Source organism: Hylobates moloch, unplaced genomic scaffold, assembly GCF_009828535.3.
Source record: "Hylobates moloch isolate HMO894 unplaced genomic scaffold, HMol_V3 SCAFFOLD_4, whole genome shotgun sequence".
In the NCBI taxonomy this organism is placed as follows: Eukaryota; Metazoa; Chordata; class Mammalia; order Primates; family Hylobatidae; genus Hylobates; species Hylobates moloch.
Window position 1 is genome coordinate 90711076 of NW_026652279.1, and position 25944 is coordinate 90737019.

General features: G+C 39.4%; 1 protein-coding gene across 6 annotated transcripts in view; it reads left to right on the top strand.

The window, feature by feature from the left end:
• Positions 1-24822, top strand: part of KATNAL1 (katanin catalytic subunit A1 like 1) — a 111543-nt gene extending 86721 nt beyond the window's left edge. For 4 of the 6 annotated variants that reach the window (XM_032150547.1, XM_032150548.2, XM_032150550.2 and 1 more), the window contains exons 10-11: positions 6190-6316; positions 7893-14005. In XM_032150547.1, the coding sequence (XP_032006438.1) occupies positions 6190-6316; positions 7893-8091 (326 nt within the window). In that variant the 3' untranslated portion in view covers positions 8092-14005. Of the gene's footprint in view, positions 1-6189; positions 6317-7325; positions 7420-7892; positions 14006-24677 lie in introns of those variants that run through there. The other 2 variants (XM_058437718.1, XM_058437719.1) reach the window with 2 other exon arrangements.
• Positions 24823-25944: the final 1122 nt, after the last annotated feature.

A 25944-nucleotide genomic window follows, 5' to 3' on the forward strand; every position in this document is an offset into this window, starting at 1 on the left:
AACAAAACCAGCTGTGAATGAGAATTTTTATTTGAAAAAGGCAAGGATTATAAGAATCAGGATAGATGAAATCAGAAAGCCATCTAATGTAATTAGATGTAATGCCTCTTTATATAATTTCCATAAAGAAATATCCATATTTCTTTAAGAATTAGAAATTGGTGGCAAGAAAAGCCAATATATCATTTACTCTCGCAGTTTAACAAACCACTCCAAAATTTAATGAGACAAAATAATCATTATTCTCACATCGGATGGCGCACAGTGGAGATGGTTTGTGTCTGTTCCATGATGCCTTGGGTCATGATTGGGGGTGACTCCACAGCTGGGATCCTGTGGGGCCTGAGATCCTGTGGAATGTCTTCATTCACAAGCCTAGATCTCTGCTGGGCCATGTTACCTGTGGCCTTGGGATATTTGGATCTCATAGATGGTAGCTCAGTGCTCCAAATGTGATTGTTCCACCGGATCAAGTGGAAATGGCATCGAATTTTATGAATCACCCTTGGAGGTTGTGTAGTGTCCCTTCTGCTCATACTTCTGACATTCTCAGGCCCACACCAATTCAAGGGGAGGGGAATTAGACTGCCTCTGGTTTGGGGAGTGGTAGGGTCACATTGTAGAAATGGGTGTGGGATGAGAAAGAACTGTTAACTGCTGTCTTGGTAAATACAATCTGCTGTAGTCAACAGAAGGCAAAATAATAGGCACAAGTGAGTTCTAATGTCCTTACCTTAAGACTCTTTTCATTTTAAGCATCTAAATTATGGCAGCAACTACCTGGTGAGCCCAATGTACTTTCTCAGCCTCCCTTCATTTAGTTCTGTTTTGCTTTTAGGCTGACCTCCTAAACACCAAGGCATTATAGTCCTTTCAACTCGGAGTGACTCTGACTTCCTATTACATCAGGGTCAGGTCCTTTTTTTTTTTGTATATATATTCCTTTTACTGCAAGTTCACATCTTACGTATCCTATCTGTGTCTGTTTGCATCTATCAGTATTTTACTATATTTTTCTACTTACCTTTTTCCCCCATTCTGCTGCACGCATGCTTCTTCCTACTTCTGTGTCGTTATCTGTGGTACTCCCATTTCCCAGGTTGTCTCTTCCCCTCTCTTCAAATTTTACTGATTTTTCAAAGCCCACGTTAGAGCATGTGGACATCACGCAGTCTTCTCGCCCTGGCCTGTCTCGTGTACCCAGGTGTTTCATCTGGGTTGGTGATTTCCCACATGTCCCTCAGGAAAAGGACACTTCTGTCTCCCCAGAGCCCTATTTGTTGATTGACTGGTGGTGGGGGCTGTGAACATTTATTGAGTACTTACCATGGGCCAGGCTTTGCATGCATCAACTCACCTAACCCTCATGACAGGTTTATAAGGTAGATTCTGTTCTTATTTTACTTAGGAAACTGAGGACCCAGAGGCTAAGTGAGAGCAGGCATGTGAGTCCAGAGCCCAGATAAGCAGGCCCAGAATGTAGTTGTTATCTCCTGCACTGGACTGCCTGGTGTATTCAAGAGGAGTTGTATAAAGAGTGTGTGATTCTTCTAACATTTATTTAAATTTAGAATGTGTATTAACTTTGTAATACAGGATTGGCAGTTTGTTACACTGCGATTAACAACACATTAATCCCTTGTTAAATCTTTTCACAAGTTTATTGAATATCAGTTCAGTTTTTTTTTTTTTTTTTGAGACGGAGTCTTGCCCTGTCGCCCAGGCTGGAGTGCAGTGGCGCCATCTCGGCTCACTGCAAGCTTCGCCTCCCGGGTTCACACGATTCTCCTGCCTCAGCCTCCCAAGTAGCTGGGACTACAGGCGCCTGCTACCACGCCCGGCTAATTTTCTTTTGTATTTTTAGTAGAGACGGGGTTTCACCGTGTTAGCCAGGATGGTCTCGATCTCCTGACCTCGTGATCCACCCGTCTCGGCCTCCTAAAGTGCTGGGATTACAGGCGTGAGCCACCGCACCCGGCCATCAACTCAGTTTTATGGAGCTGGTAAATCTTAAGAATATTCTAAAAAATTACTGACATAACCAGTTTTAAGTTACGTGTCTCCCCCGCCTCAGCCACCAGTCATAGTTACTAGGGAAATGGAATATGCTTTCTGCTAAGCTTCAGTACCACTAGATCCTCACTTATGAACAGGTTTATGTATGTTCATTTTAAGTTGGCTGTCTGGAACTTTGTTTCAGTGGGAGAATATTAAACTTGGTGTTAAGGATCTTAGGCCAGGCACAGTGAAATGTTTGATTTACACATACAGTGGTATTCTAATATTGGGCCTATAAAAATGAAAAGGGGTATTTGTTCATTGGCATTCACTGGCTCTATGTGGAACATTGTGTAACAATGCTCTTATGTTAACCTCAGTTCTTACCTGGACATCAGGCGCACATCAGCCTTCTGTAGTGGTAGGCACAGGAGCTTCCTCCCCTCACCCCTTTCTGTCCCTACCCCTCCTGCCACCAGCCTGACTGGAGGACTTCTTTGGCTCTAAACTACATGTTGAGCAGGTGTACTCCCTGCGAGCCTGTTGGCTGGGATCAAGGCTGGGGGCTCCTGGGATTAGGGAACTGTGGAGGTAGAGGTTTTCCAGTCCTGCCCTTTCTGTTTTCTGGTAATCCCAAATCACACCTGCTTGCTGCTTTTGGCACTGCTCTGCTTGGTCTCACTTTGTGTTTGTGGTGTGTGAAACATAACTCAATACAGAAACAGTTTCAAAAATGTTTAGTTTATCCAGTAGCTGGTGAAGCAGACAGCCCTGTTACCCGCTCCAGGAGAAGTGGAGCCTCCCCGGAACTCAGCAGCTCCCAGCGTGCTCCCTCCCAGCACAGTTCCTTCCTGCCCTCTGCTGGGGGTCACCACCTTTCCCTTACAGTGATTTCCTTTTATGGAGATGATGTATTGCTTTTCCGTATAATTTTATCACCTAACAATGTATCCCCAAAGTTTTACCTCCTTTTAAACTTTACATAAATTAAATCACACTGATTGTGTTCATTTCTATCTTGCCTCTTTTGCTTAGTGTATTTTAAGATTCATCCATGTTACCACATATAGATGCCACCTCAGATTCATTTTTGTTGCTGTGTGGTATTCTGTCATATTCGTTTGCTAGGGCTGCCATAACAAATACCAAAGATTGGGTGGCTTAAACAACAGAAGTTAATTTTCTCACAGTACTGGAAGCTAGAAGTACAAGACCAAGGTGTAGGCAGGATGGTTGCACTCTGGGGCCTCACTCCTTGGCTTATAGGTGGCCATCTTGTCCCTTGTCTTGTTTTGTCTTTCATGAAGTTGACAGTTCTCCCCCATTTGATCTTATACACCCAAAGCATTCCCATAAAGATCCTCCTAAGAGGTCTATATGTAGAAACTAACGGGCAGATACCAAAATGTTCACAGAAATGGAAAGAACCAAGAACAGCCAAGATGCTCTGGAAGAGCAACAGCAAAGTGGAAAGAATTGCTCTATCAGATTTTAAGGCTTACTGCAAAGGTATAGGACTCAAAGCAGTGTGACACTCTTGTAGAAATAGACAGATCAATAGTACAGAACGGGGTGCCCAGCAGCAGACCGAAGCAGGGGAAGGCCACAAGGTGTCTTCATGTGGTCTTCCCCTTAGGGGTGTTTGTGCCCTAACCGCTTCTTCTTATAAGGACACCAGTCATGTTGGATTAGAGCCCACCCATATGACCTCATTTTACCTTAATTACCTCTCCTGTCTCTAAATACAGTCACATTCTGAAGTACTGGGGGTTAGGAGTTGCCTAAAAATTTTGAGGGACATGGTTTAACCCATACCATCTATTACATGATTATATCAAAATGTATCCATCATATTATTTGGTGGACATTTTAATTATTTCTTGTTTTAGGCTGTTATGAACAGTGCTACTGTGAACATTTTCATACATGTATAGTGGTAAGAATGCCAGAATGGAGCATTCCATCCTAGGAGTGAATTGCTAGGTAGTGCTGCACAGCTGCAGTATTAATAGATGAATTCAATGTGTTTTCCAAAGTGCTTGTGTTGCAGGATCCTTGGTGGCGCCTTTGCTGGAGTTTTGCTTGAGCCCAGCATTCCGCCCACTTGGCCTGGCAGGCTGTGCTCAGCTGGAGCTACTGGCCCTGACCCCACGCCCATGCTGGCCAAGGGCAAGCCAGGCACAGAGCGGTAAGGGGTGCGTGAGCAAGCAAGCACCAGGGTCCGGCCACTGTGCTTAGCCAGGCACACTGGCTGTTGGGTAGTCTGACTTTTTCTTGCTGATTTTTAGGAATTCCTTAAATATTCTTGATACAAGTCTTTGGTTGCTTATATATGTTACAAAATCTTCTCAAACTCTGTAACTTAACCTGTTTTCACTGTGATGACAGTATCTTTTGATAAATAGAAGTTCCTCATTTTAATGTGGTCAGTTTATCAATCTTTTCCTAGTTGATTTTTTGAATATATGTCTTGAGAATACTTCCTTGAGGATGACCTCAGATATTCTTCTATGTTATCTCATAAAATACTTACAACTTTGCATTGAGATGTAATATATCTGGCACTGATTTTTGTGTACAGTATGATGTAGGACCTGATTTCATTTTTTTCCCTGTGGATAGTCAGCTGTTCTTACATCATTAATTGAAAAGACTCTCCTTCGCCTCACGGCTTGAACCACCTCTGTCATAAATTCAGTGTCTGTAATTATGCTTTGGTCTGCTGCTGGGCACCCTGTTCTGTACTATTGATCTGTCTATTTCTACAAGAGTGTCACACTGCTTTGAGTCCTATACCTTTGTAGTAAGTCTTAAAATCTGATAGAGCAATTCTTTCCACTTTGCTGTTGCTCTTCCAGAGCATCTTGGCTGTTCTTGGTTCTTTCCATTTCTGTGAACATTTTGGTATCTGCCCATTCGTTTCTACAGATAGACCTTTTAGGAGGATCTTTATTGGAATGCTTTGGCTGTATAAGATCAATTGGGGGAGAATTGTCAATTTCATGAAAGACAAAACAAAATGAACCAAAAAGTAAACACTGGGGAACTGTTTTAGATGAAAGAAGATGAATGAGACATGGTAACTGAATGCAGTGTGTTACGGTTTGTAAAAGTTATAAAGGCTTGGGACAAATGGGGAAACTTTGCTTTGAATTGTGTATTGGACACTAATATTCCAGTATTAAATCTCTTGATAAGGGTGAGAAATGTTATGTCTACCTTTTTTCTTAGGAGATACATGCTGGGGAATTTAAAGTGAAGTGTTGTGATGCCTACAGCTAGCGCTCAATTCAAAAAGTTGAGGGAGGAGAGATGAGGAGGCAGCTAGAGTGATAATGGCAAAATGTTAGCAATTGGTGAATCTCAGTGAACGGTAAATGGGTATTCATTGATTTTCTTTTCCTGTATATTTGGCGTTTTTCAAAATAAAAGTAGAAGAAATTAAATTTCATTTTGTATCTCAGGAAATAGTAGAGTGCCAGATAAACTAGTAATGCATTATCTTAGTGTGCTGTGCTAAGCAGATTTGCCACTAAAAGCACTAGTGAAATGGCAAGCGTGATTGGTTATTTTAAAAATTCTCTAGTATGTTTGAACTTATTCAATTCACATTTAAATCATACTGGAACAGCAAATGTCTGTGGGCTGGCTCTCCAAGTAAAAAAAACACATTAATGAGCTTTTTGTGCCAATTACTGATTTTCAGGAAATGTTCTTTAAACTACTGATAAGAGTTCTGGAGATCCATGTCATACTAACAGGTGAACGAAGTAATTCATAGGAGTTACACTTGATGCAGTCTAATTTTGTAACACCAGGCTAAGTATTTTTTTTTTTTTTGAGAAGCATTTCCAGTGCTTGAAAACCGATATTCATATTTTTCATGAAGGATCTCAGATTCTTTGTTCTCATAGTAGGTATCTTCACAGTCTATAAAGAAAACCCAGGTGGTTTTTGGGTTTTGTTTTTGTTTTTTTTTTTTTTCAATTTTCAGTTACTGCAACAGAGGCACATAGGAATTTAAATGATTCCATGAGTCATGCAGTGAATTGGTAAAAATACTAATGGACACACAGTTATTGACTCTTCTTTGCATTGGCCTCATTTTTCCCCCGAATGTTATTATGTCATTTTCAGCAAAATTATTTGTAAAGTAAAACATCTAACACCACCACCAAAATCTTGTAACAGCAAAAGGAAGAGCCGAGCTTCTGAAGATCAACCTTCGTGAGGTTGAATTAGATCCTGATATTCAACTGGAAGATATAGCCGAGAAGATTGAGGGCTATTCTGGTGCTGACATCACTAATGTTTGCAGGTATTTTTTTAATGATCTGTGATTTTAGACATTCGTTACAGACTTGGCAGGAGGACTGGTCTTAAAGTCAATGTAGTTAGCCCAGTGTAGTTAGACATGAAAGCAACTACCCATTTCTTTGAAATGGTTTCCCATTTGTCCTTTTTTTTTCCATATAACTTTATTCTTCATTGTGAGATGAAAATTATATAGCAATGGTCACTGATGTTTTTGATCTTTGGATTTTTAAGAAATTGTTGTGTCAGTGGCTCATGCCTGTAATCCCAGCACTTTGGGAGGCCGAGGTGGGTGGATCACGAGGTCAGGAGATCAAGACCATCCTGGCTAACACAGTGAAACCCTGCCTCTACTAAAAATACAAAAAATTAGCCGGGCATGGTGGCGGGCACCTGTAGTCCCAGCTACTTGGGAGGCTGAGGCAGGAGAATGGCGTGAACTCGGGAGGCGGAGCTTGCAGTGAGCCGAGATCGCGCCGTTGCACTCCAGCCTGGGCAACAGAGCGAGACTCTTGTCTCAAAAATAAAAAAAAGAAATTGTTGTGTCTAACTTGATAATAATGACTTTAACAACCTAAGATTAGTGTAGCTTTGTGTTGGAGCCTTTCTGCATCAACATAAAGTAATATTATTTAGTTTTTGTTGGCATTATTTAAACACATGCAAATGAGCAAAAATGATCAGCGTAAGCTGGGGAAGATACACATTTAAAATTTTTTCAGTTTAGCGACATCATAATTTTTGACAGTTCTGTCACTCTGCAGTTATTTTTTTTCTTATTTTTCTAACTGTACTTAAATTGACTTTAGTAGCCTTTCTTTAAAGCCATAGCATCTGTTTTTCTCACCTTTTCTGCTTGCATTTTTCCCGTGTGCATCCAAATTTAGTGGCATACAATAAGGTTGCAATAGTTTCTACTGCTACTAGAGTAAAATATTTAAGAACTTGACATTTTTGTTGGCTTGGCCTTCCTAATAGCTTTTTTGTGATTGTGAATTATCCTTTTCTTCCAGACCTTCATATTTATTTATAGTTGGTCAAAGAGAGCTGCACATGGGATCAAGAGAAGCCAGAGTTTATGCCTTCAGTTGCCTGCAAATACTCCATGTAGGGAATTCGATGTCCACTATATGTGGATATTCATGTTTGAGAGAGAGTGATTCGTGGCTTTATTCCTCTATTTAGGCTGTAGACAAACTGGTCTGTGGTTTGAATTATCTTAACATTAGCCGTATGTTCATTTCCAAGTGTACAATTCAATATTTCAAAATTTGACTTCAGTTTCCTAAACTTCTTGGCTGTCTTTGAGGAGCAAGTGGGGAAAAGAAAATTCAGTACTATTTGAGATTAACTTAGACTTTTAGGGTTCATTAACTTTATACATTTCATGTTTTTGGTTATTCGCATCCTGTTTTAACTTCTGCTGAACCCCCAGGATGTTTCTTAAGTGGAAAATTCTAAGAAGCCTCATAAAAACATATAAAATAATCTTTTGATTGTTTTTTTTCATGACTGTTACAATTGAAAGCGTTTAAAACATGTGCAAAAATTACTGTTGACTGATTTTGGTATATTTTTAGGGATGCCTCTTTAATGGCAATGAGACGGCGTATCAATGGCTTAAGTCCGGAAGAAATCCGTGCACTTTCTAAAGAGGAACTTCAGATGCCTGTTACCAAAGGAGACTTTGAATTGGCCCTAAAGAAAATTGCTAAGTCTGTCTCTGCTGCAGACTTGGAGAAGTATGAAAAATGGATGGTTGAATTTGGATCTGCTTGAATTTCTGTCAGCTCTTTAATTTCTGGTATTTTTGTTTATAAAATATGAAGAAATTCCTGCAATTTTTAAAAAACAAATTTGGAATTGTTTTCAGTGGAGTGGTTTTCACTTAAAGGAAAAAAAAATCTAAAGCTGTGAAGAATACTAAATGTGGTTGAGAAATAATTCATGGCGAGAGTTTGCTAGTCTCCCTCCCCGGCTTTGTGCTGGTATTCCATGTGTTCCTGCATTAATATTGCACACCCAAACCAGTCTGTCAGGGAGGCTGAAGAAAGGGAGCAGTGTGCTATTTTAGGAACTTGTTTACAGAAGATTTAGAAATACCCCTATTTCTCATTTGCAGTTTTTTTTTTTTCCAATTCTTTGCTCTGTCAACATGAGGGACCTACCTATATATGCTGACTTTTAACATCAAAATTGAATTTGTGTCAAACTCTATTTGTTGTTAAGAGAAGAATGACAGTATATTTTGGAGGAAATAATGAATTTACTAATTAAACCTTTAGAATTTATGACTTACTGTTAGAGTCTGTCATATGGTTAGAATTTTTACTTCCCCTACCCCTGCCATTTCTTCTGCTAGCTACTTAATAACATCTTGAGCTTTATTGAGGAATATTCTCACGCCCTGTGGTATTTGAATCATTTTGCCAGGTCATTTCTCTGTCTTTAGTATTTTTTGCTGGTGCTTCTTACACTTAATATGGAAAGGTGGGAAGAATATTATTGCATTAGATGTAATTCTTCATTCTAGACTTCCAAGTTTGTTTTCACTTTTCTTTTTGTGTGTGTGTGTGTGTGAAGGAGTCTCACTCTGTCACCCAGGCTGTGTAGTGCAGTGGTTGATCTTGGCTCACTGCAACCTCTGCCTCCTAGATTCAAGCAATTCTTCTGTCTCAGCCTCCCAAGTAGCTGGGATTACAGGTGCGCACCACCATGCCTGGCTATGTTTTCACTTTTCTTTCAACATGTTCAAACAGATATATAGCCATTATTTTTCTCACCTCCAACGTTGCTTGATTTTTGTTGAATTTGATTTTAGTATTTGAGAGAAATACTTTTGCATTCTAAACAAGTCCACTCTCTGTGGCTAACACAAAACAAATGAAATCTTTATAGTTTTCCAAACAGCTAGTTTAACAAAACAGCATCGTACATAATGAATGATGTTCATTGGAAAGTTCTAAAATTTGTCCTTGTCTAGGTTGAGAACTTTTACACACAGTAAGATAAAGATAGAAATCTGACATGCTCACTCACTTCAGCAGGAATTACACATTAGAAAGAAGCCAGAAAAAGTAAATGGCATATATCCAATCACAAGTAAATGATCCTGGCGTTAGTTTTTATGATTGCATGTGTCTTATTAGGCAATTTATGCTTTAATGGTCAAGCTTTTAAAAATTTGTATTTGATAACATCCTGAATTCTCAGTTTTGAATAGCACCTACTGGTTTAAAACTAAAAATAATACAGCTTTTTGGACATTTAACCAAGATACTAAGAAGGTTTTTTTTAAAAAAGGAGATTTGATTCTTTTTCCCTGCTGAAAACTGTAAATGCCTTATGTTCTTTTCAGATAACTTAAGTCTGACTCTAAACTCCAGTATTCATCTGATCTGTAAATTGCCCTTCTTTCTGAGACACAGATTATAAGATGCCAGATCATAAGACATCATGATTTTATTGTAATTGAATTCTTCCTAAAAATTGAGAGGTTTCCTTTTATTAACTTTTAAAGAAATAAGTAGTTTCATTAAGATTATTTTGCAAACTATTGCCATTCAGAAATGTACTTTTTTTTCCCTGAAGTTTTAGGAGCCATCACTAAAACATTAGTCTTGTGATTGTTAAAACTTGTTTGTAATGGATTGGTGCAAAAGTAACTGTGGTTTTTCCATTACTTGCAATGGCAAAAACCGCAATTACTTTTGCACCAGCCTAACAGTTGATTAGTTAGACCTTTTCTGGGTTTTGTATTAATTATCTTGGTGTGCATTTAATTATTTTTCTGAATTCTTCATGGATAATGACATAGTAATTGTGATTCTTTTAATACCAGTTAAGCAGTATTTGGCAACTTAAACTTCCTAGGAGCTTATCTTTACTATGTTAAGTGAGTCAGGTGTGCTTTTTATTTCCCTTGTTTCTCATTTTGCCCTGTCAGTGGATGGTAGATGGCTTTGTATATCTTAAATCTCTTAAAGGGTCTTAAAGATATCCCTCAGGTGTTCTATTTAACTTTTATTTTATTTTATTTATTTATTTATTTCGAGACTGAGTCTTGCTCTGTTGCCCAGGCTGGAGTGCAGTGGTGTGATCTCTGCTCACTGCAACCTCTGCCTCCCAGGTTCAAGCCATTCTCCTGCCTCGGAGGCCTCCCGAGTAGCTGTGATTACAGTTGCTGCCACGCCCAGCTTATTTTTTTGTATTTTTAGTAGAGACAGAGCTTCACCATGTTGGCCAGGCTAGTCTCCAACTCCTGACCTCAGATGATCTGCCCACATTGGCCTCCCAAAGTGCTGGGATTACAGGTGTGATCCACCGCGCCTGGCCCGAACTTTTAATATACAACACACACACACACACACACACACACACACACACACACACACACACTATTTCAGAAGACAGTGTGTTTCCTTACCCAGAATGAGTGCTAGGATAACAGGCGTGAGACAGACACACACACATACATACACACATACAGAGTCTTTATTGCAGAAGACAGTGTGTTGCCTTATAGGCATGAGACACACACACACACACACACACACACACACACACACACACAGTCTTTATTGCAGAAAACAGTGTGTTGCCTTACCAGAATGAGTGCTTGGATTACAGGCGTGAGCCACTGCGCCCAGCCCTAACTTTTAATGTATATCACACACACATTCACACACTCACATACACACACACACACACACACACACTCTGACTTTATTGCAGAAGACAGTGTGTTGCCTTACCCAGAATGAGATTGAATTGTTTTGCTTTGTTATTCTGTGTTGTGGTAGCAGATGCATCATCAAAGGAAAAATATTTGGCTCCTTTAATTCCTCTGAAAACATGAGTATTTTGAGTTCTGCAGCACAATGACTGTAGGACTAAGCTAAGTCTGCTTCGCAGATATCTGATCAGATAGTCCCTTCATTCTGTAGACGTGTATTGGTTGGTCCAGGACACAGTGGGTGGGAGCTCTGTGGACCAAGACAAAGCTGGACTAGAGAGTACAGTTCCAACTTGGCAGTTTCTCTAACGACTCTGTATAGCTCCTGGCTTCTACTGCTGAAACAAGAGTTTAGATCACTGATGGAGAGGCATAGTAATCTGTGCTTTGGAAAAATATATAAAAGTTTTTTTCCCCTGTTTTTTGCACTTTTAATCTGTTTCGAAATTAGAACTGATATCCATTTGTTTGAATAATGTGTAACTATTATGGATCTATTTTAATGAACAATTTTTACCATTTCCCAAGCTGCCTGTTTATTATAAGCATGACATGTTTACTGTAAACCTTTTGCCCCTGTAATTTCTTTTTTTAAAGGAAATTAATATTAGTGAAATATATCAAATACCAGCTGCAACCTTCTAGCGATCCAAGTAGACAATAGATAGTGGCATCACAGACTTTATCTACACACTTTCGGGTCTGACCACTACCTCCCACAATACCTAGCCATTTTGGAAGGGGAAAACATGTGGTGGTCTAGCTGTATAGCTCGGGGCTTAATTTCAGCTTCTGAGATCACAGTTTTTGTGATGTCATATTTCACTCTCAAAACATAGGCTGAAAGCACGAATTACTCAGAAAGTAAGCAAACCAATACCTGGTGAATCTGTGGATAGTCCTACACATACATCAGGGGAAAATGTGTGTGCACAACCCAGATTTACAATATGATTGGCATTCTTTGACTTTGCTTTGTGTAGCCTGACTCTGTTGAACATGAAATTATTAGTACTCTAGGTTTTGGATAGCCTAAGTTCATTTGAATTCCTTCCTTAGGAATAAGTTTTTATATACACTGCTAAATGTGTGACGAGAATCATAAAACAGTAACCAGCTGAGGTAGCTATGATTCACTTTCTCCCCACCCTAACTTGAGATAAAGTGAAGGACTAGGCAAGTATTTCATGTTGTGTGAGTGGACTTCGGTTCCTTCAGTATTGTCTAGGTTATTCAGTCTTTCTTTGCCTAATAGTGGATTCCCACTCTTAAGATAACTTTTATCTTATTAATGATAAATCACTTTAGGGTATATTCTGTATGACAGGCATAAAATGTTAAGGGTGAATGCTGGCCTTTTCCAAGAAAAGGCCACCTTAACTTGTATGAGGAAAAAATCCTAACTATTCTCTTGTTTGTATCTTTTTTTCTTTAACTGTTTTGATTGTATATTTTTAAGAAACCACTTAATTTGTGATGCACATAATATTTGTGTGAACCTAAGAATATGTCACAATAGAAAAAAGCAGAAATTATAGTTGGGGGACATGTTAGGGGGATAAAAATATTTAAGCCTCAAATGTTTTACTCTCATCTCCACTAACTATTTTTACAGAAAAAGCTAAAAACTCTGTTGTAATTATTGTAAGTTTACTTATTTATACTTTTAAATTAGGCTTTTCATACTTATTTAATTTTTTTGACGTTTGCTTTTAATATTTGTTTCTTAATGTGGAAATTGTGTATTTTAATAATCAAATTCTTAGGATAATAGATATATTTTTAAACATTCACCTCATTAACAAATAGATCTTTGAATTTTTATTAGGTTTTTTGGCTCCAGACAACTCTTTAGCTTTAATGATATTTCTAAATTCCCAGTGACTTATTAATAAAAACAGGAAAAATATTTAGGTAATGTCATAAAATTTATTTTACCTTTCTCATTTCCTGAGAAAATAAATGAAAAAACCTGGATATTGCTTTATTACCAGCAGTGTGTAGGTTTTTGTACATTTGGGAATTTGGCACAAAAGAATAGGGAATTAGTATAGAGAAGTTTGCTTCTTATAAAAGGACTCCCATTTGATTGTTCGAAACTGTAAAACGCACTTTTACTTTACCATATCTGAAAGGACAAAATATCGCCCTTTGGAAAACCTGACTCTTTGCACGTGTAATTCCCAGAGTCTACCTCAGTTAACCAGGCTTAGTTTTAGGCAGGAATGAATTGAATTAAATTCAGTTCATCATCTATGCAGATATGTTTCTTTTAAGCACGTCCCTCCCTCCTGCTGTTGCCCTCCTCCCATTAACTTTTCTTTTTAATCTTGAAATTGTTTAAAATATTCCATCTTTCTTTCTCTAGCAAAGCATTTATATTCCAAATAAGGCCTCTGTGAAATGTCTGAATTACTTTTCCCTTCTTTGTTATGGTCAGCTTCATTATTTGGATGTATTGCATTCAAAGCAGCAGTTTCAAACATAACACACATGTATTTTCTTAGAGTTTTGTAAATACAAACTAATGTGATGACATTAAAAATTGTGGATCCTACATGTTCCTATGTTCATTCTCTAAAAACCTGAGTAACTTTATGAAAACACACAAACCTGGAAAAATGTCACATTTTTGTCACATTTTTACTGACAAATGTATATTCATATGATGGTATGGCAGCAGGGAGTGGCCCCCAGTTAACATGGTTGTGAGTGGACACAGTGTCCAGCAGGATCACTGCATGTTATGATGGCCTGTAAGTGCGTTGTTAAGACTTTTGTTTCAGTGTTTGTCTCCCAGTATTTGAACCTAATTTAAAGAAAAAGACGTTGCCAAGTTGTATTTATTAAATGTGTTTTTCCTTACATTTTGTGCTGCTACTTTGCTAATCTCATTAGCTTAGTTGTGTTTGTGCATAGGTTATATTTGGTAATAAATTTATAGAGTGTTGGTTGTCATTGCTTTCTTTGTGGTTCATTTTGATCTATAGTCATGGGTGCACTTCTTGCCACCAGTGGGAGCAACAAACCCCTCACTAGTAAGGAATGGCTTTCCCCAGATTTTTCTCATAAAATCACATATTGTAAACCTGACATTTTGTATTTGCTGTGCTTATGCCAATAATTTCAAGGTTGATGCAGGTAAGATGTGTGTTTTTTCAATTAATTCCAACTGGCATAATCAATACACTTGTCTTATTTGTGTAGCACCATTGCAAAGTAGATGTTCCATGTGGTGCATTTTCTGGATGACTAAGTCTTACTTTATGACCTCCTCCAAACAATGTTTTTAGTTAATAGACTTTATTTTTTTAGAGCAGTTTTATGTTTACAGAAAAATTGAGCAAAAAATTTGGAGCTGCCGTTTACTCACAACCCCCGCCCCAGTTTCTCCTCTTATTAACATCTTACATTAGTGTGGTATATTTGTTATAATTGATGAACTGATGTTGATGCATTATTATTATTCAATAATTGACAATAGTTGACATTAGGGTTCACTTTGTGTTATACAGTTTTATGGGTTTTGACAAAAGCATAATGTCATGTATCCATCTTTACAACAGCAGACAAAATCGTTTCACTGCTCAAAAATTCCCTGTGCTCCACCTATTCATGTCTCCCTCGCCTCCCAACTCCTGGCAACCACTGAGCCTTTTGGTGACTCTCTAGTTTTGTCTTTTCCAGAGTGTCATATAGTTGGAATCGTATGTAGCTGTTTCAGACAGGCTTCTTTTACTTAGCAGTGTGCATTTAAGGTTCCTCCATGTCTTCCTGTAGCACGATAGCTCGTTTCCTTTTAGCACTGAATAACACTCCATTGTCTGGATGTACCACAATTTGTTTATCCATTCACCTACTCAAGGACATCTTGTTTGCATCCAAGTTTTAGCAATTATGAGTAAAACTGCTATAAACATTCATGTGCAGGTTTTTGCAAGTGCATAAGTTTTCAACTTGAGTAAATACGAATGTGATTGCCAGAACGTATGGTGAGAGTGTGTATAGTTTTATAAGAAACTACCAGACTATCTTCCAAAGTGGCTGTACCGTTATATATTCCCACTTGCAATGGATAAAGGTTTCTGTTGCTCCACATCTTCACCAGCATGTGGTGGTGTCGGTAGTTTGGGTTTTGCCATTCTAATAGCAATAATGATGCTAACAAGCCTAACAGCTGTTTCACTAGGTTCACTGATAGGTGTGTAACGGTACCTCGTTGTTTCCATTGCAGTTTCCAGATGATGTGGAACATTTTTTCACATGCTTATCAATTTGAAACTTTGCTAAAGCGTATCACATTTGTTCCTTGAGTTTGTAAACTGAAGAACTGGAACTTACCCTTTTCTTTAGGATTCAGAGTTGTTATGAGGTCAGTCAGTCCCTTGTTTTATGCCACTCTGCGGTTAGTGGAGGGGTAGCAGGGCTTTTTTTTTTTTTTTTTTTTTTCTTTAAAGCTCTCCCACTGACTGGTCTTTGAGTTTTGATGTTTGCTTTTATAACATTTCCACTGGTCTCTTATCAGCTTTTCTTCCTCTTCCAGTGTCGTATTTCCAGTCTTCAGTGAACCTAGAGAAATAGTTAGGCTTGTTAGCATCATGTGTAAATGAGTACTGCAGTTTAGGGATGAGGAGTGGTCGGGAGGTCTATTCTTTGGGCTCTAGTGCTGTGTGTCGTTTCTCTGGGCTATCCGTGGCCTTTTTAGCTCTATCTTTGGATCCCAGAAGTGCTCCTGGTGGACCAAGTATGAAGTAGATATTTTTGCATAATTATGGTGCCATGCAGTTGTGTAATATTCATAACTGGAAGGGACCTAGCAACAAGTTAATGCCATGGCCCCAGCCATTTTTCTTCCTGTGGCCATAAGTGAGGTTTCAGTCTCTTGGGGGGTATAAAGAAAAAGAATTAGGTTAAGTGGGACAAAGACAGGAGACATTTGTGGCTAGAGCCCTCCCACTCTCCCTGCAGTCCTTTGTCCAGCGCATATGACCAGCACTACCTATGACTGACCTGGCTCCCATGGCAGAGCATGGCACAGTGTTGGAGTGTTTGCCCAGAGATGCCAGGAATTTAACTAGAAATCGTGAGGGAAAATAGAAGCATTGCCTGGCTCCGTCCCTTCCCAGCATCAGCTGCTCCCTTTCTAATGATAAGCAGAAAGGCAGGGTGGGCTCAAGTCTCACCTGGCGGGTTCCAACAACTGACGCCCCAAGGCTGGAGGCTGGTACTCAGGTGCACCTCCCCGTCCCTGGCTGGATGTCACCACTTCAACTGCACCTGGCCAGGCAGACGTGGGGCTTCACCTGGGCATTCCTCTGGCTCTGGCTACACCCAGAACAGGGCAGAAAGGGATCAGGGGAGAGAGCACATGTACTCGGTGGTTACGTATCCTTTTTACGATCAGAAAAGCTTGATGGGCAACTCTTTCCTAGTTTTACCTATTCTAATATTTTCTTAAGACCTTCCCTGTAACTTTTGAGAGACTCACCAGCAACCTACAGCATTGAGAGCTGAAATTAAGAGCAAATGACTTGGTCCCCTCATCTTACAGGTGAAGAGTTGAAACCATGAAAATTTAAAAATATATATTCAAGATCATATTCTCATCTGGACGCAGAACTTATATCTGTTTCTGATCTTGAAGAATGCTGCAGACCAGGCTTAAAGCAAGTCAGATGGCAAAACATTTATTAAGGACCTTTAAGACTGTAGCAGATACCAATACAATTACCCGAGCTGATGATGGTTAAAAATAAGAAATGTAAGATAAGTTGACATCATAGGATTGGAACTAACATAATGTTTACTGTGTGCTAGATACTTTTATTTACTAAATTCACACATTAGCCCTAAAAGATAGATTTATTCTTATTCTTTTTCTTCAGAAGAGAAAACTGAGGCTTATAGAGTGACTTGCTCTAGTTGAATGGCTCCTAAGAAGTGAAGAAGGATAGGAACCTAGGTCAGTTTTGTTCCAGAACCCATTCCTTTGCCATATTCTAAGCTTACTCTCAACAATGTTAAAAACACACAAACAGCACTCAATTTTTTTTTTTTTTTTTTTTTTTTTGCAGTTTTTACATTTATTTAAACAGAAAATGTGCACACAAGCTGCCTACTCATTTTCTTCGCTGCGCAGCCTGGCATTGGGGTTGGTGACTCTGATGGCCAGTTGGGCAGCTGTTTCCACGATGGCTTTGCGGTTCTTGGAGGAAACATTGTGAGCGATCTCGGCACAGTAAGATTTGTTGCACATCAGCAGCACTTCCAGCTCCTTGACGTTGTGGACCAGGAACTTCCGGAAGCCACTGGGCAGCATGTGAAAAGCACTCAATTTTTAAAATGTTGCATTCACCCATTTTTCTGAGGTTATTAATCACTTTTTAACCTTCCCTTTCTCTTAATGCTATTTTGTCAGATTTTTAGGTAGACTACTGTGATAGGTTCTGTTTCAGAATTTATGTTAATAAGGCAAGAAAAGAGGGCTCTTTTGGGATTCAAATGAATCTGAGATTTAAATGAATCTGAGACTAATGAATCTGAGACTAATGGCTGCAAATATATACCTATTGTTTTTAAGGGCAACGCTTAATGAAATGAACTAATCATTCTAAGAATTCCCATGAATCATATTTGGGCCACCAACTTAGGTGACATAGAGCTCTAACAGTTACTTTTATTCCTGGGATCTCCAGCAGTCGTCTGCTGACTGGATGACAGCTTCAGAGTCCTTAGCTGGATGTATAGTTGTCAGTGGGGCATCACCAAGTCATGGATGGGGCTCATTGTTCAACTTGGAAGCACCAGAACAAAGTTAATTCTGAATGTTCAAAATACCATGGCCACACCACCTGAACGCACCTAATCTCGTCTGAATATTCAAAACGTCTGTCAATTACTACATCTTAAATAATTTTTTAAACAAATAACTAACCGTGGTATGACCACTGTATTCCATAACAAAAATCCTAAACTATAGTGTTAGTAATTATTATGTAATTAGATGTGGATGAATTGAACTTCATTTGGGGTTTGTAAAATGCCTCAAGCTATTTTTCAAACATTTTGAAATGTGTTTTGTAACATTTCTCAAATATACTTTACTAAACATATTTCCTTTAATTTTTAAATCCTTTTTAAAGTGTTTAAGGGGAAATTTAATCCATATGTTTCTGATTCATTTACACTTAACTCATCAAAGTTGTTTCTTAAGAATTAGATTTCTAAGAAGCCTGAGGAACTCTTCTCATGAATTCTGTCAGCCCTTGAAAGCCTTTTTCCAATCAAAACTTTTTTCCCCAAAGATAAATAAATGTGGATGAAATGTTTTAGTTTGGTTTACAATACAAAGCCCATATTTCAAAATCTAACCTAGTTGTGAATTTAGGATAATAAACTATTCTGCCTTTACCGTAAGAATTCACCTCATTTGTTGCTCTTCAAAGCAACTAACTGCAAAGGGTTTGTAATAACTGTGCTCTCTTGAAAACACAGAACACTGACATTCCATACTGTGTTCTCAAATTCATAGCAAAGGTGACAGGTGGGCTGAACAAACATATTAAACTAAGTCAGCTAGTTATTGGGGATCTACCATGTATGCCAAATATGTATACAGTACACAGTCACACATATACATATATGTGAAAATACTCATTTAAGGTTTTTTTGTGTTTACCTGTCCTTACAAATTTTAACAAACTTTATTTTGTATTTTGTATTAATTATTCTGAAGTGACTACAATTGTTCTCATCTCTATTTAGAAATGTTTTTCGCCTGAGATTTAGTTCAACAGGTTTCTGTTGCCTAGCAGTAGGTTTTTGAGAATAGCTTTTTTTGTAGCTTTAATTGAACAGGTTGATTGCATGAAATCTTCTTAGCAAAAGTAAGGTAATTGCAGTGAAGGTAAAAGGAACTATGTTGACAACTAATTGGATAGAATGTCATAAACTACAGTGGATCTGGAAGAGATTTGCAGAAATGTAGCAACAAAAGAAGGCAGTTTGTTCAAGGCAGCTAGAAACTGCATTCAGAAATACTCATGTTAAAAGAAAGGCACCATTTTCCTTGGTTCTCATTAGGGAATTGTGTAAAATACATATTTATTCATCACAAGAAATAATCAGTTCCTATTTTTAATGGAAACTTTTTCCCTGAGTTGTTTAGTATGGGATTATTAGACAATAAAAACATCTTTTGTGTACTTTTCAAAATATAAACTAATTTCTTATATATTTCATTAGTTCGTGCCATAGATGAACTCTTAGTATTTTAGGAAAAACTTTCATGATAATTCCTTTTTAAAACCAACACTGAAAGTTGTCTTTATTTAAATCAAAATGCAAAACCTCTTGCATTAAGGGAGACTTTTACCTTTTACTTTGTATTTTTTCATATGATTATTTACTTTGTAAAAGATATAAAATTATAAAGATTTTTTAAAGCAATATTTGTAGACATCAAATCAGTGTCTGCCCTCCTGTCTCCCAAAAGCCCTTGGCCTGAGTGAGAGTCAGTCATACCTCTTGACCCCATTTCATTTGACCCATAGGGCAGGATTGTGTTGACCACTCACTCTGACTCTCACCTAGGACAGCGCTCTTCAGGCTTCCTTAACAATAAAGTGTGTGTGAGTTACACACTGTTACTATGTTGGTAGTTTAAGGATACTTGTAAATTATAGTAGTATTTGTATATAATTTATAAAAATCCGTAAAATGTAGAAATACGAAAGACTATAATATGAAGACACTGAAAAGTAATCTTATTGCTACAAAATCCTTCCAAAAAATATGAGTCATATTTTCATTGAGAGCCATGACATTAAATATACTTTATTTTTTTTTAAATCTTAGGATAATAATTTAGGGACAATGATTTTATTTCAATGCTTAGTTTTAATGACTGTTACAGCTAAAAATGTAACTTCACAAAGGTGTGTACATCCAAGTGGAAGAAATAGATCATTGGCTGCAATCTGAAGTAATGAGCTTCATTTTAAAATCATGCCCACTAAGCAGAAGTTTTTATTTGGCTATTTGTGTCTTTCTTGATGTCAGTCAGTTCTTGCAAATTAATTGAAAGGTTGCATTTTATGTTGAATGTTCAGAACCTACTGCACCTCTTCATTTGGAAGAATTTTAAAACAAACAGGAAAATTATTGTAAGTTGCACATATTAGAGTTCTTAAAGAGGCTCAGTGTTTTTGGCAACAAAATCATGTAACAATGGAAAAACATTTCCCAACATCAATTTTCTTCATGTAACATGGATTTCTTTCATATAGTAATTATTTTCTCATCCCTTTTTAAAAAAAAGAATAAAGTTGTAGAGGAAGTAAGCATTTCATTTAACCTAGATATGTATATGAGCCTGTTTCTTTGCATACAGCAAAAATTTAATGAAACAATAGCTTTGCCTTTATTATATATGATACATTCTGATTTTTCTAATTGGTTTCATTTTGTAAAATTCCTGGACCTGCCCCAGGAAATTGATTTCATTACTTGTTAATGGTGGACAGCTTGCAATTTCAGACCTCCTCCTGGACTGCAGGGTGCCACTGGCTGCAGCCCTGGCCCTCTCCCAGCTTCCTTTGTGCGTATTACTCAGTGACGCATTTGATGAGTGGCCTGGTGAGCAGCAGCGGCCATGCCTGGTTTCCTGGCCACCCGGGGGCTCATCCTTCACCATGCTATTCCTGACAGGCCATTGCGAGTCTCTTTATTGTTTGAACCTGGCCAAGCAGGTTCTCAGGGTCAGGCACTGGGCATCTGCCCTCTCTCTGCCTGCCTCCCTGACCCTCAAATGCCTGGGGATTCTAACTCTATCCCAGTGGTGGTTTTCTTGATTTTGATCAGTCTAGACGTGATAGTTCTTGAAAGATTTAAGATACGCTTAATTTCTGTTGAGTTTTCATTTTTCCTCAGTCTTAAAATTATTCCTGACTTCTAGATATGATGTGAATATGTCACTGTTCATTCCTTCTTTTTAAAAAGTCAGCAGTGATCCCTGTGCCAATGTCGAAAACAGTTTCTCCATCTGATGTTAAAAACATCCACTGGGGAAGGACCAGCTCACTGTGGTTCTTGTACTAGTATAGGACATTTAGATAGCTGCCAGCTCCCTAGGGCAACACAGCTGCTTGGTGACCTCTCCTTTTTCCTGGAAAAGGAATAGGGCTCTTCAGTTATAGTACATGGTATTGGAATCGTTCAAGGGAGGACCAAGAGAGGAACAGAGACTCTTAGTCACTAACAGGAAAGTGTTAAGGTTTGAGAGTCAGACTGGAAGGAAGAATCAAGGAAGGAGAGGATTGAGTTTTCAAGGGAAAGGAATCCTTATGTGTTCTGCTGTGAGTGGGTGAAGAAGGTTGACAGAAGCCACAAATAGTTGGTCTTATTTGGACTGTGCCTCCTGTGGCCAAGGCACTGTTCCTGCTATTTGGCTAGATACTTATTGGCTATTTAAAACAAGGCCTCTTTTGGATCATGAGACGTATTTGGGTATTGTGAGAACTTCAGTCTGCAGTCAGAAAACAATTCTAGCCTCAGCTCTACCACTTCTAAGCTGTGGGACTTTGGGCAAGTTACTTATCCTCTCTGTGGCTGTGTTATCTCACCTCAAAATGGAGATGATAACAGGACCTTCCTTTGTAGGACCGTTGGGAAGATTAAATGAGGTACTGAATTTAAAGTGCTTATCACGGCACCATACAAACCCTTAATGTTAGCTGCAGTGATGTGCGAGGGCTGGTGCATACCAGGCTGTCCCAAAGCCAATTGTGGAATGTTAAGGAATGTTGCAAGCCTTTCCACCATTGATAGCTGAAAGTGTAGCTGCGGTGAGAGGATTCACACATGGAAATCGGCAAATACTACACATCAGGGCTTTACCCATCCTCTATCCCCCTGGAAGAGTTAAGTTTACCAGCATATCACAGGTTAGCTCTTTTTATTTTTGTGGAGTTTTTTCCCCCACTGCAAGTAATGCGGGTCCAGTTGTGTAGCCTGGCTCTTTGTCACTCCCTCTGAAAAAAGTGGATGCAGTGATGGTAATACTCCTAAGCTTGCCAGTCATTGTGAACAGGTCAGTCTGACTTTCAGTGAGCCATTTTTGACTCAAAGAGTGAATGGCTGTTTTGGGGTCTGCCAAAATTAGGGGCCCTTCTCTTCCCCGAACTAGACTGTATACTCTGATACTTTTATTGCAATGTCACAGAAGTCTTAGGATACTAGTAGTGGACAAAAATATTCCCCTTCTCTTTTATTCCCTGAGAAATACAGTCTGAGCTGTATCTAGGCAATACCCACCCTGCCTTCAGACTTTTTCCGAAAGTGGAGTTCATCAATCATCCAGGAGGCTCTGAGCCCCATAATTGGCATGGCTTACCTAGTGGCCGTGGTAGACATATGCACATGGAGGTATTTTGCTGAGGGCTTGTGAGAGCTATTTGGCACCTTTTCCAGCAAAGGTGGGAGAGGAAGGAGGAAAAGAGGTTCTGTTCTCACCTATTTTAATACCCGAACCAAAAAATGGAAGTTGGTGGTAGCACTGAATTAGAACTCTTGCCTCATTTAGCACACTAATCATCAAATGTCTCTGTATTTTCAATAGAAGCAAAGCATAATTTCTCAATAAAGAGGCACTTCAAATAGGGGATTTACAAACATTACACATTGTCTTTCCTGTTGCAGCTATGAAACATACCTTCTAGAGAAAATCACACAGATTTTGTGTACTTTGCTTAAGAATTGCAGACTAGAGTCATGATTTGTTAGTCTCATTTGCTTTTCACAAGAAAAAGCATTACATGATGTCCGAGGGTCTCAGGTTCCATAACGGGGACTTTCCCAAGGTCTTTCGTGTGAAAGTTTCTGTGCAGCTCATGGGAGATTACACAGGGAGGGAGTCTGGAGACTCTCATGAGGACTTATTTTAGTCTATTCTAATTTGAATCTTATACAAATATTTATATAGGCCTATTATTTACACCTATATATCAATCCAACTTACTGAATACCATCAAATTTGAGACACAACTTCTGTCCTCAAGGAACTCATGTCCTGGTAGAGAAAGCCATGAAGCAGTCATAGGATACTGTGTGTGGTTATAACAGCATGCACCTGAGAAATGGTCTGGAGGAGAAGGACAAAGAAGGCTTCACGGAGGAGGTGAGGTCAGCCACGTGCTGAAGCAAGCAGAGGTGTTTGCCAGGTGGCTAAGGAGGGAATGTTAACCCAGGGGTGGGTGATGGTCCCCACCTTCCGGATGATTTACTGTATAGTTGCATTTGCCCCTTAGCATGATTTCTTTGACAGCTGTTGATGGAGAGCTCTGTGAGGACGAGGAGCACTCATTGTTGCCTCCTCCACAGGGTTTTGCAAGTTGTAGGTGCTCAAATCCCCGATGGGAAATGAGAACCTTAGCATACGAAAAAAATCTCCTTTCTTCACTAGGACCCTGTAAGCAAAGCAGTTCCGAAGAGCACTGATAGGAAAACTGAATTCACTGCATGATGATGACAGAGCTGGGATTCAAAATCAGCTCCTAAGCAGTAATCTGGAGCAAAGTCATTGTCTAGTCTGTGGACATGGTCAAGATGCATACAAAATTAAATTTTCTTTCATATTTTGTAGCTTGAAGGAGCCTTATATTGATTTCTGTTTTTTGTTTTGTTTTGTTTTGTTTTTTTCTGAGATGGAGTCTCACTCTGTTGCCCAGGCTGGAGTGCAATGGTGCGATCTCAGCTCACTGCAACCTCTGCCTTCCTGGTTTGAGCAATTCTCCCACCTCAGCCTCCTGAGTAGCTAGGATTACAGGCACCCGCCATCACACCCGGCTAATTTTTGTATTTTTGTAGAGATGGGGTTTCACCGCGTTGGCCAGGCTGGTCTCGAACTCCTTACCTCGGGTGATCTGCATGCCTCGGCCTCCCAAAGTGCTGGGGTTACAGGCGTGAGCTACTGCACCCGGCTGATTTCTGTTTACTGAGTCCCTGATAAAACTGCTTTGCTTGCTTTCTCAAGAGGGAAAGTGGCTGCCCCACCGCAGCAGGTCCTGCAGCCATGCTGACTTGGCAAAAGCATTCCTCTCAGTGCTTTAATATTTACCTGCCGTGGATGATGATACAGCTGCCAGTCACAATATCTTTTCAGTGCTACAACATTTCCCTCCATTTTTCCAGGCCCACATCTGGTCTTAGCCCATCTTGAAGTTGTCTATGAGGTAGAATTTGTTCCACTTGTGAACGGAGCCTATTTTGAAACTCAAGAGGTGCTTCCTAATTTGCAGTTGTATATTAGATTCACACATCTCAGATTGAAATTCGCACAATCTGTTTTGCATTACTCACACTTAATAGTAATTTCTTTTGGCTATTGCCCTCAGGCTATGTAAGAAAAAAAGAGATTTGAGCTTTTTATTTTGACTGTGTTCACAGACTGTAAATCTAATTAGTTCTCTGGGATTTTTTCTCTTAAAGTCACAGGCACATTGCTCTCTGGACAAAGACTGATAAGCAAGGGCAGGTTTACCTTCTAACCATGTTCGTCTTACCTAAATTGTCCTGGCACTTCACTTGGAAAATTCATCTGTTTTTTTTTTCCTGCCCTAATTTGCTGCATCAGGTTGATGTGTGTCGCCGGTAGACATGGTACCCACCCGTGAAGTGGTGAAGAAAATTATGTCCGGATTAGGTAAAGCTTTCAGATTCCTCTATTACAGATCATTGACTCCAGTGTTTCTCAGACTGAGCTAGAGAGTTCATTTGTTCTAGGAGAAATTTTTAAATAACTGTGTTTTCATTCAGAGCAGCAACCACAAGAAATATGAACACAATCTGGCCCATGGCGATGACCTCTCCGAATTGAGATTCAAGGTTACATGACTTGGCTCCAGGAATAGGACCAAAGTCTGCAACCTAGAGGGATTCAGCAATTAAGGAGTGGCCTGGGTTTTCCAGATGGTGAGACCAGAGTCCTCCTTTGGCTGATTGAATTCTAATTGGAGATATGGTGAATGGGGGACATGGCCATGACGACTGTGTCTCCTAAAAAAAATCAAAAAATTAGCCGAGTATGGTGGCACGCTTCTATAGTCCCAGCTACTCGGGAGGCTGAGGCAGGAGAATCACTTGAACCCAGGAGGCAGAGGTTGCAGTGAGCCAAGATCGTGCCACTGCATTTCAGCCTGGGCAACAGAGTGAAACTCCGTCTCAAAAAAATGGCCGGGCACAGTGGCTCACACCTGTAATCCCAGCACTTTGGGAGGCCGAGGCGGGCGGATCACGAGGTCAGGAGATGAAGACCATCCTGGCTAACATGGTGAAACCCCATCTCTACTAAAACTACAAAAAATTAGCCTGGCGTGGTGGCGGGTGCCTGTAGTCCCAGCTACTCGGGAGGCTGAGGCAGGAGGATGGCGTGAACCTGGAGGCGGAGCTTGCAGTGAGCCGAGATCACGCCACTGGACTCCAGCCTGGGCAACAGAGCGAGACTCCATCTGAAAAAAAAAATACACACACACACACACACACACACACACACACACACACGCTTAAACCCCTTTCCTTGAGATCGGTTTGGTAGGTTCGGGGGCGTCTGAAGTTTTGAAGATCTTCCTGGGTGATTTGAATCCACATCCCTGGCAAAGAGCTCTTACATAGGAAAGCCTGCTTTGTTGCTTGCCTTAATAGATGGAGGTACTTACTTTTCATGTTAGTTTCTTAATAATACTAGAATCAGCTTCCCAGGAGCTAATTCTTGAGTTTATTTTCTCTTAGATTGAACAAGTATTCTTAGATTCTGTGATCCCTGCCCAAATTTCTAGCTTGTAAATTCAGCCACTTCCAGGGATTGGAAACACTTGGACAAAGATACACTATAATCCTTGGAA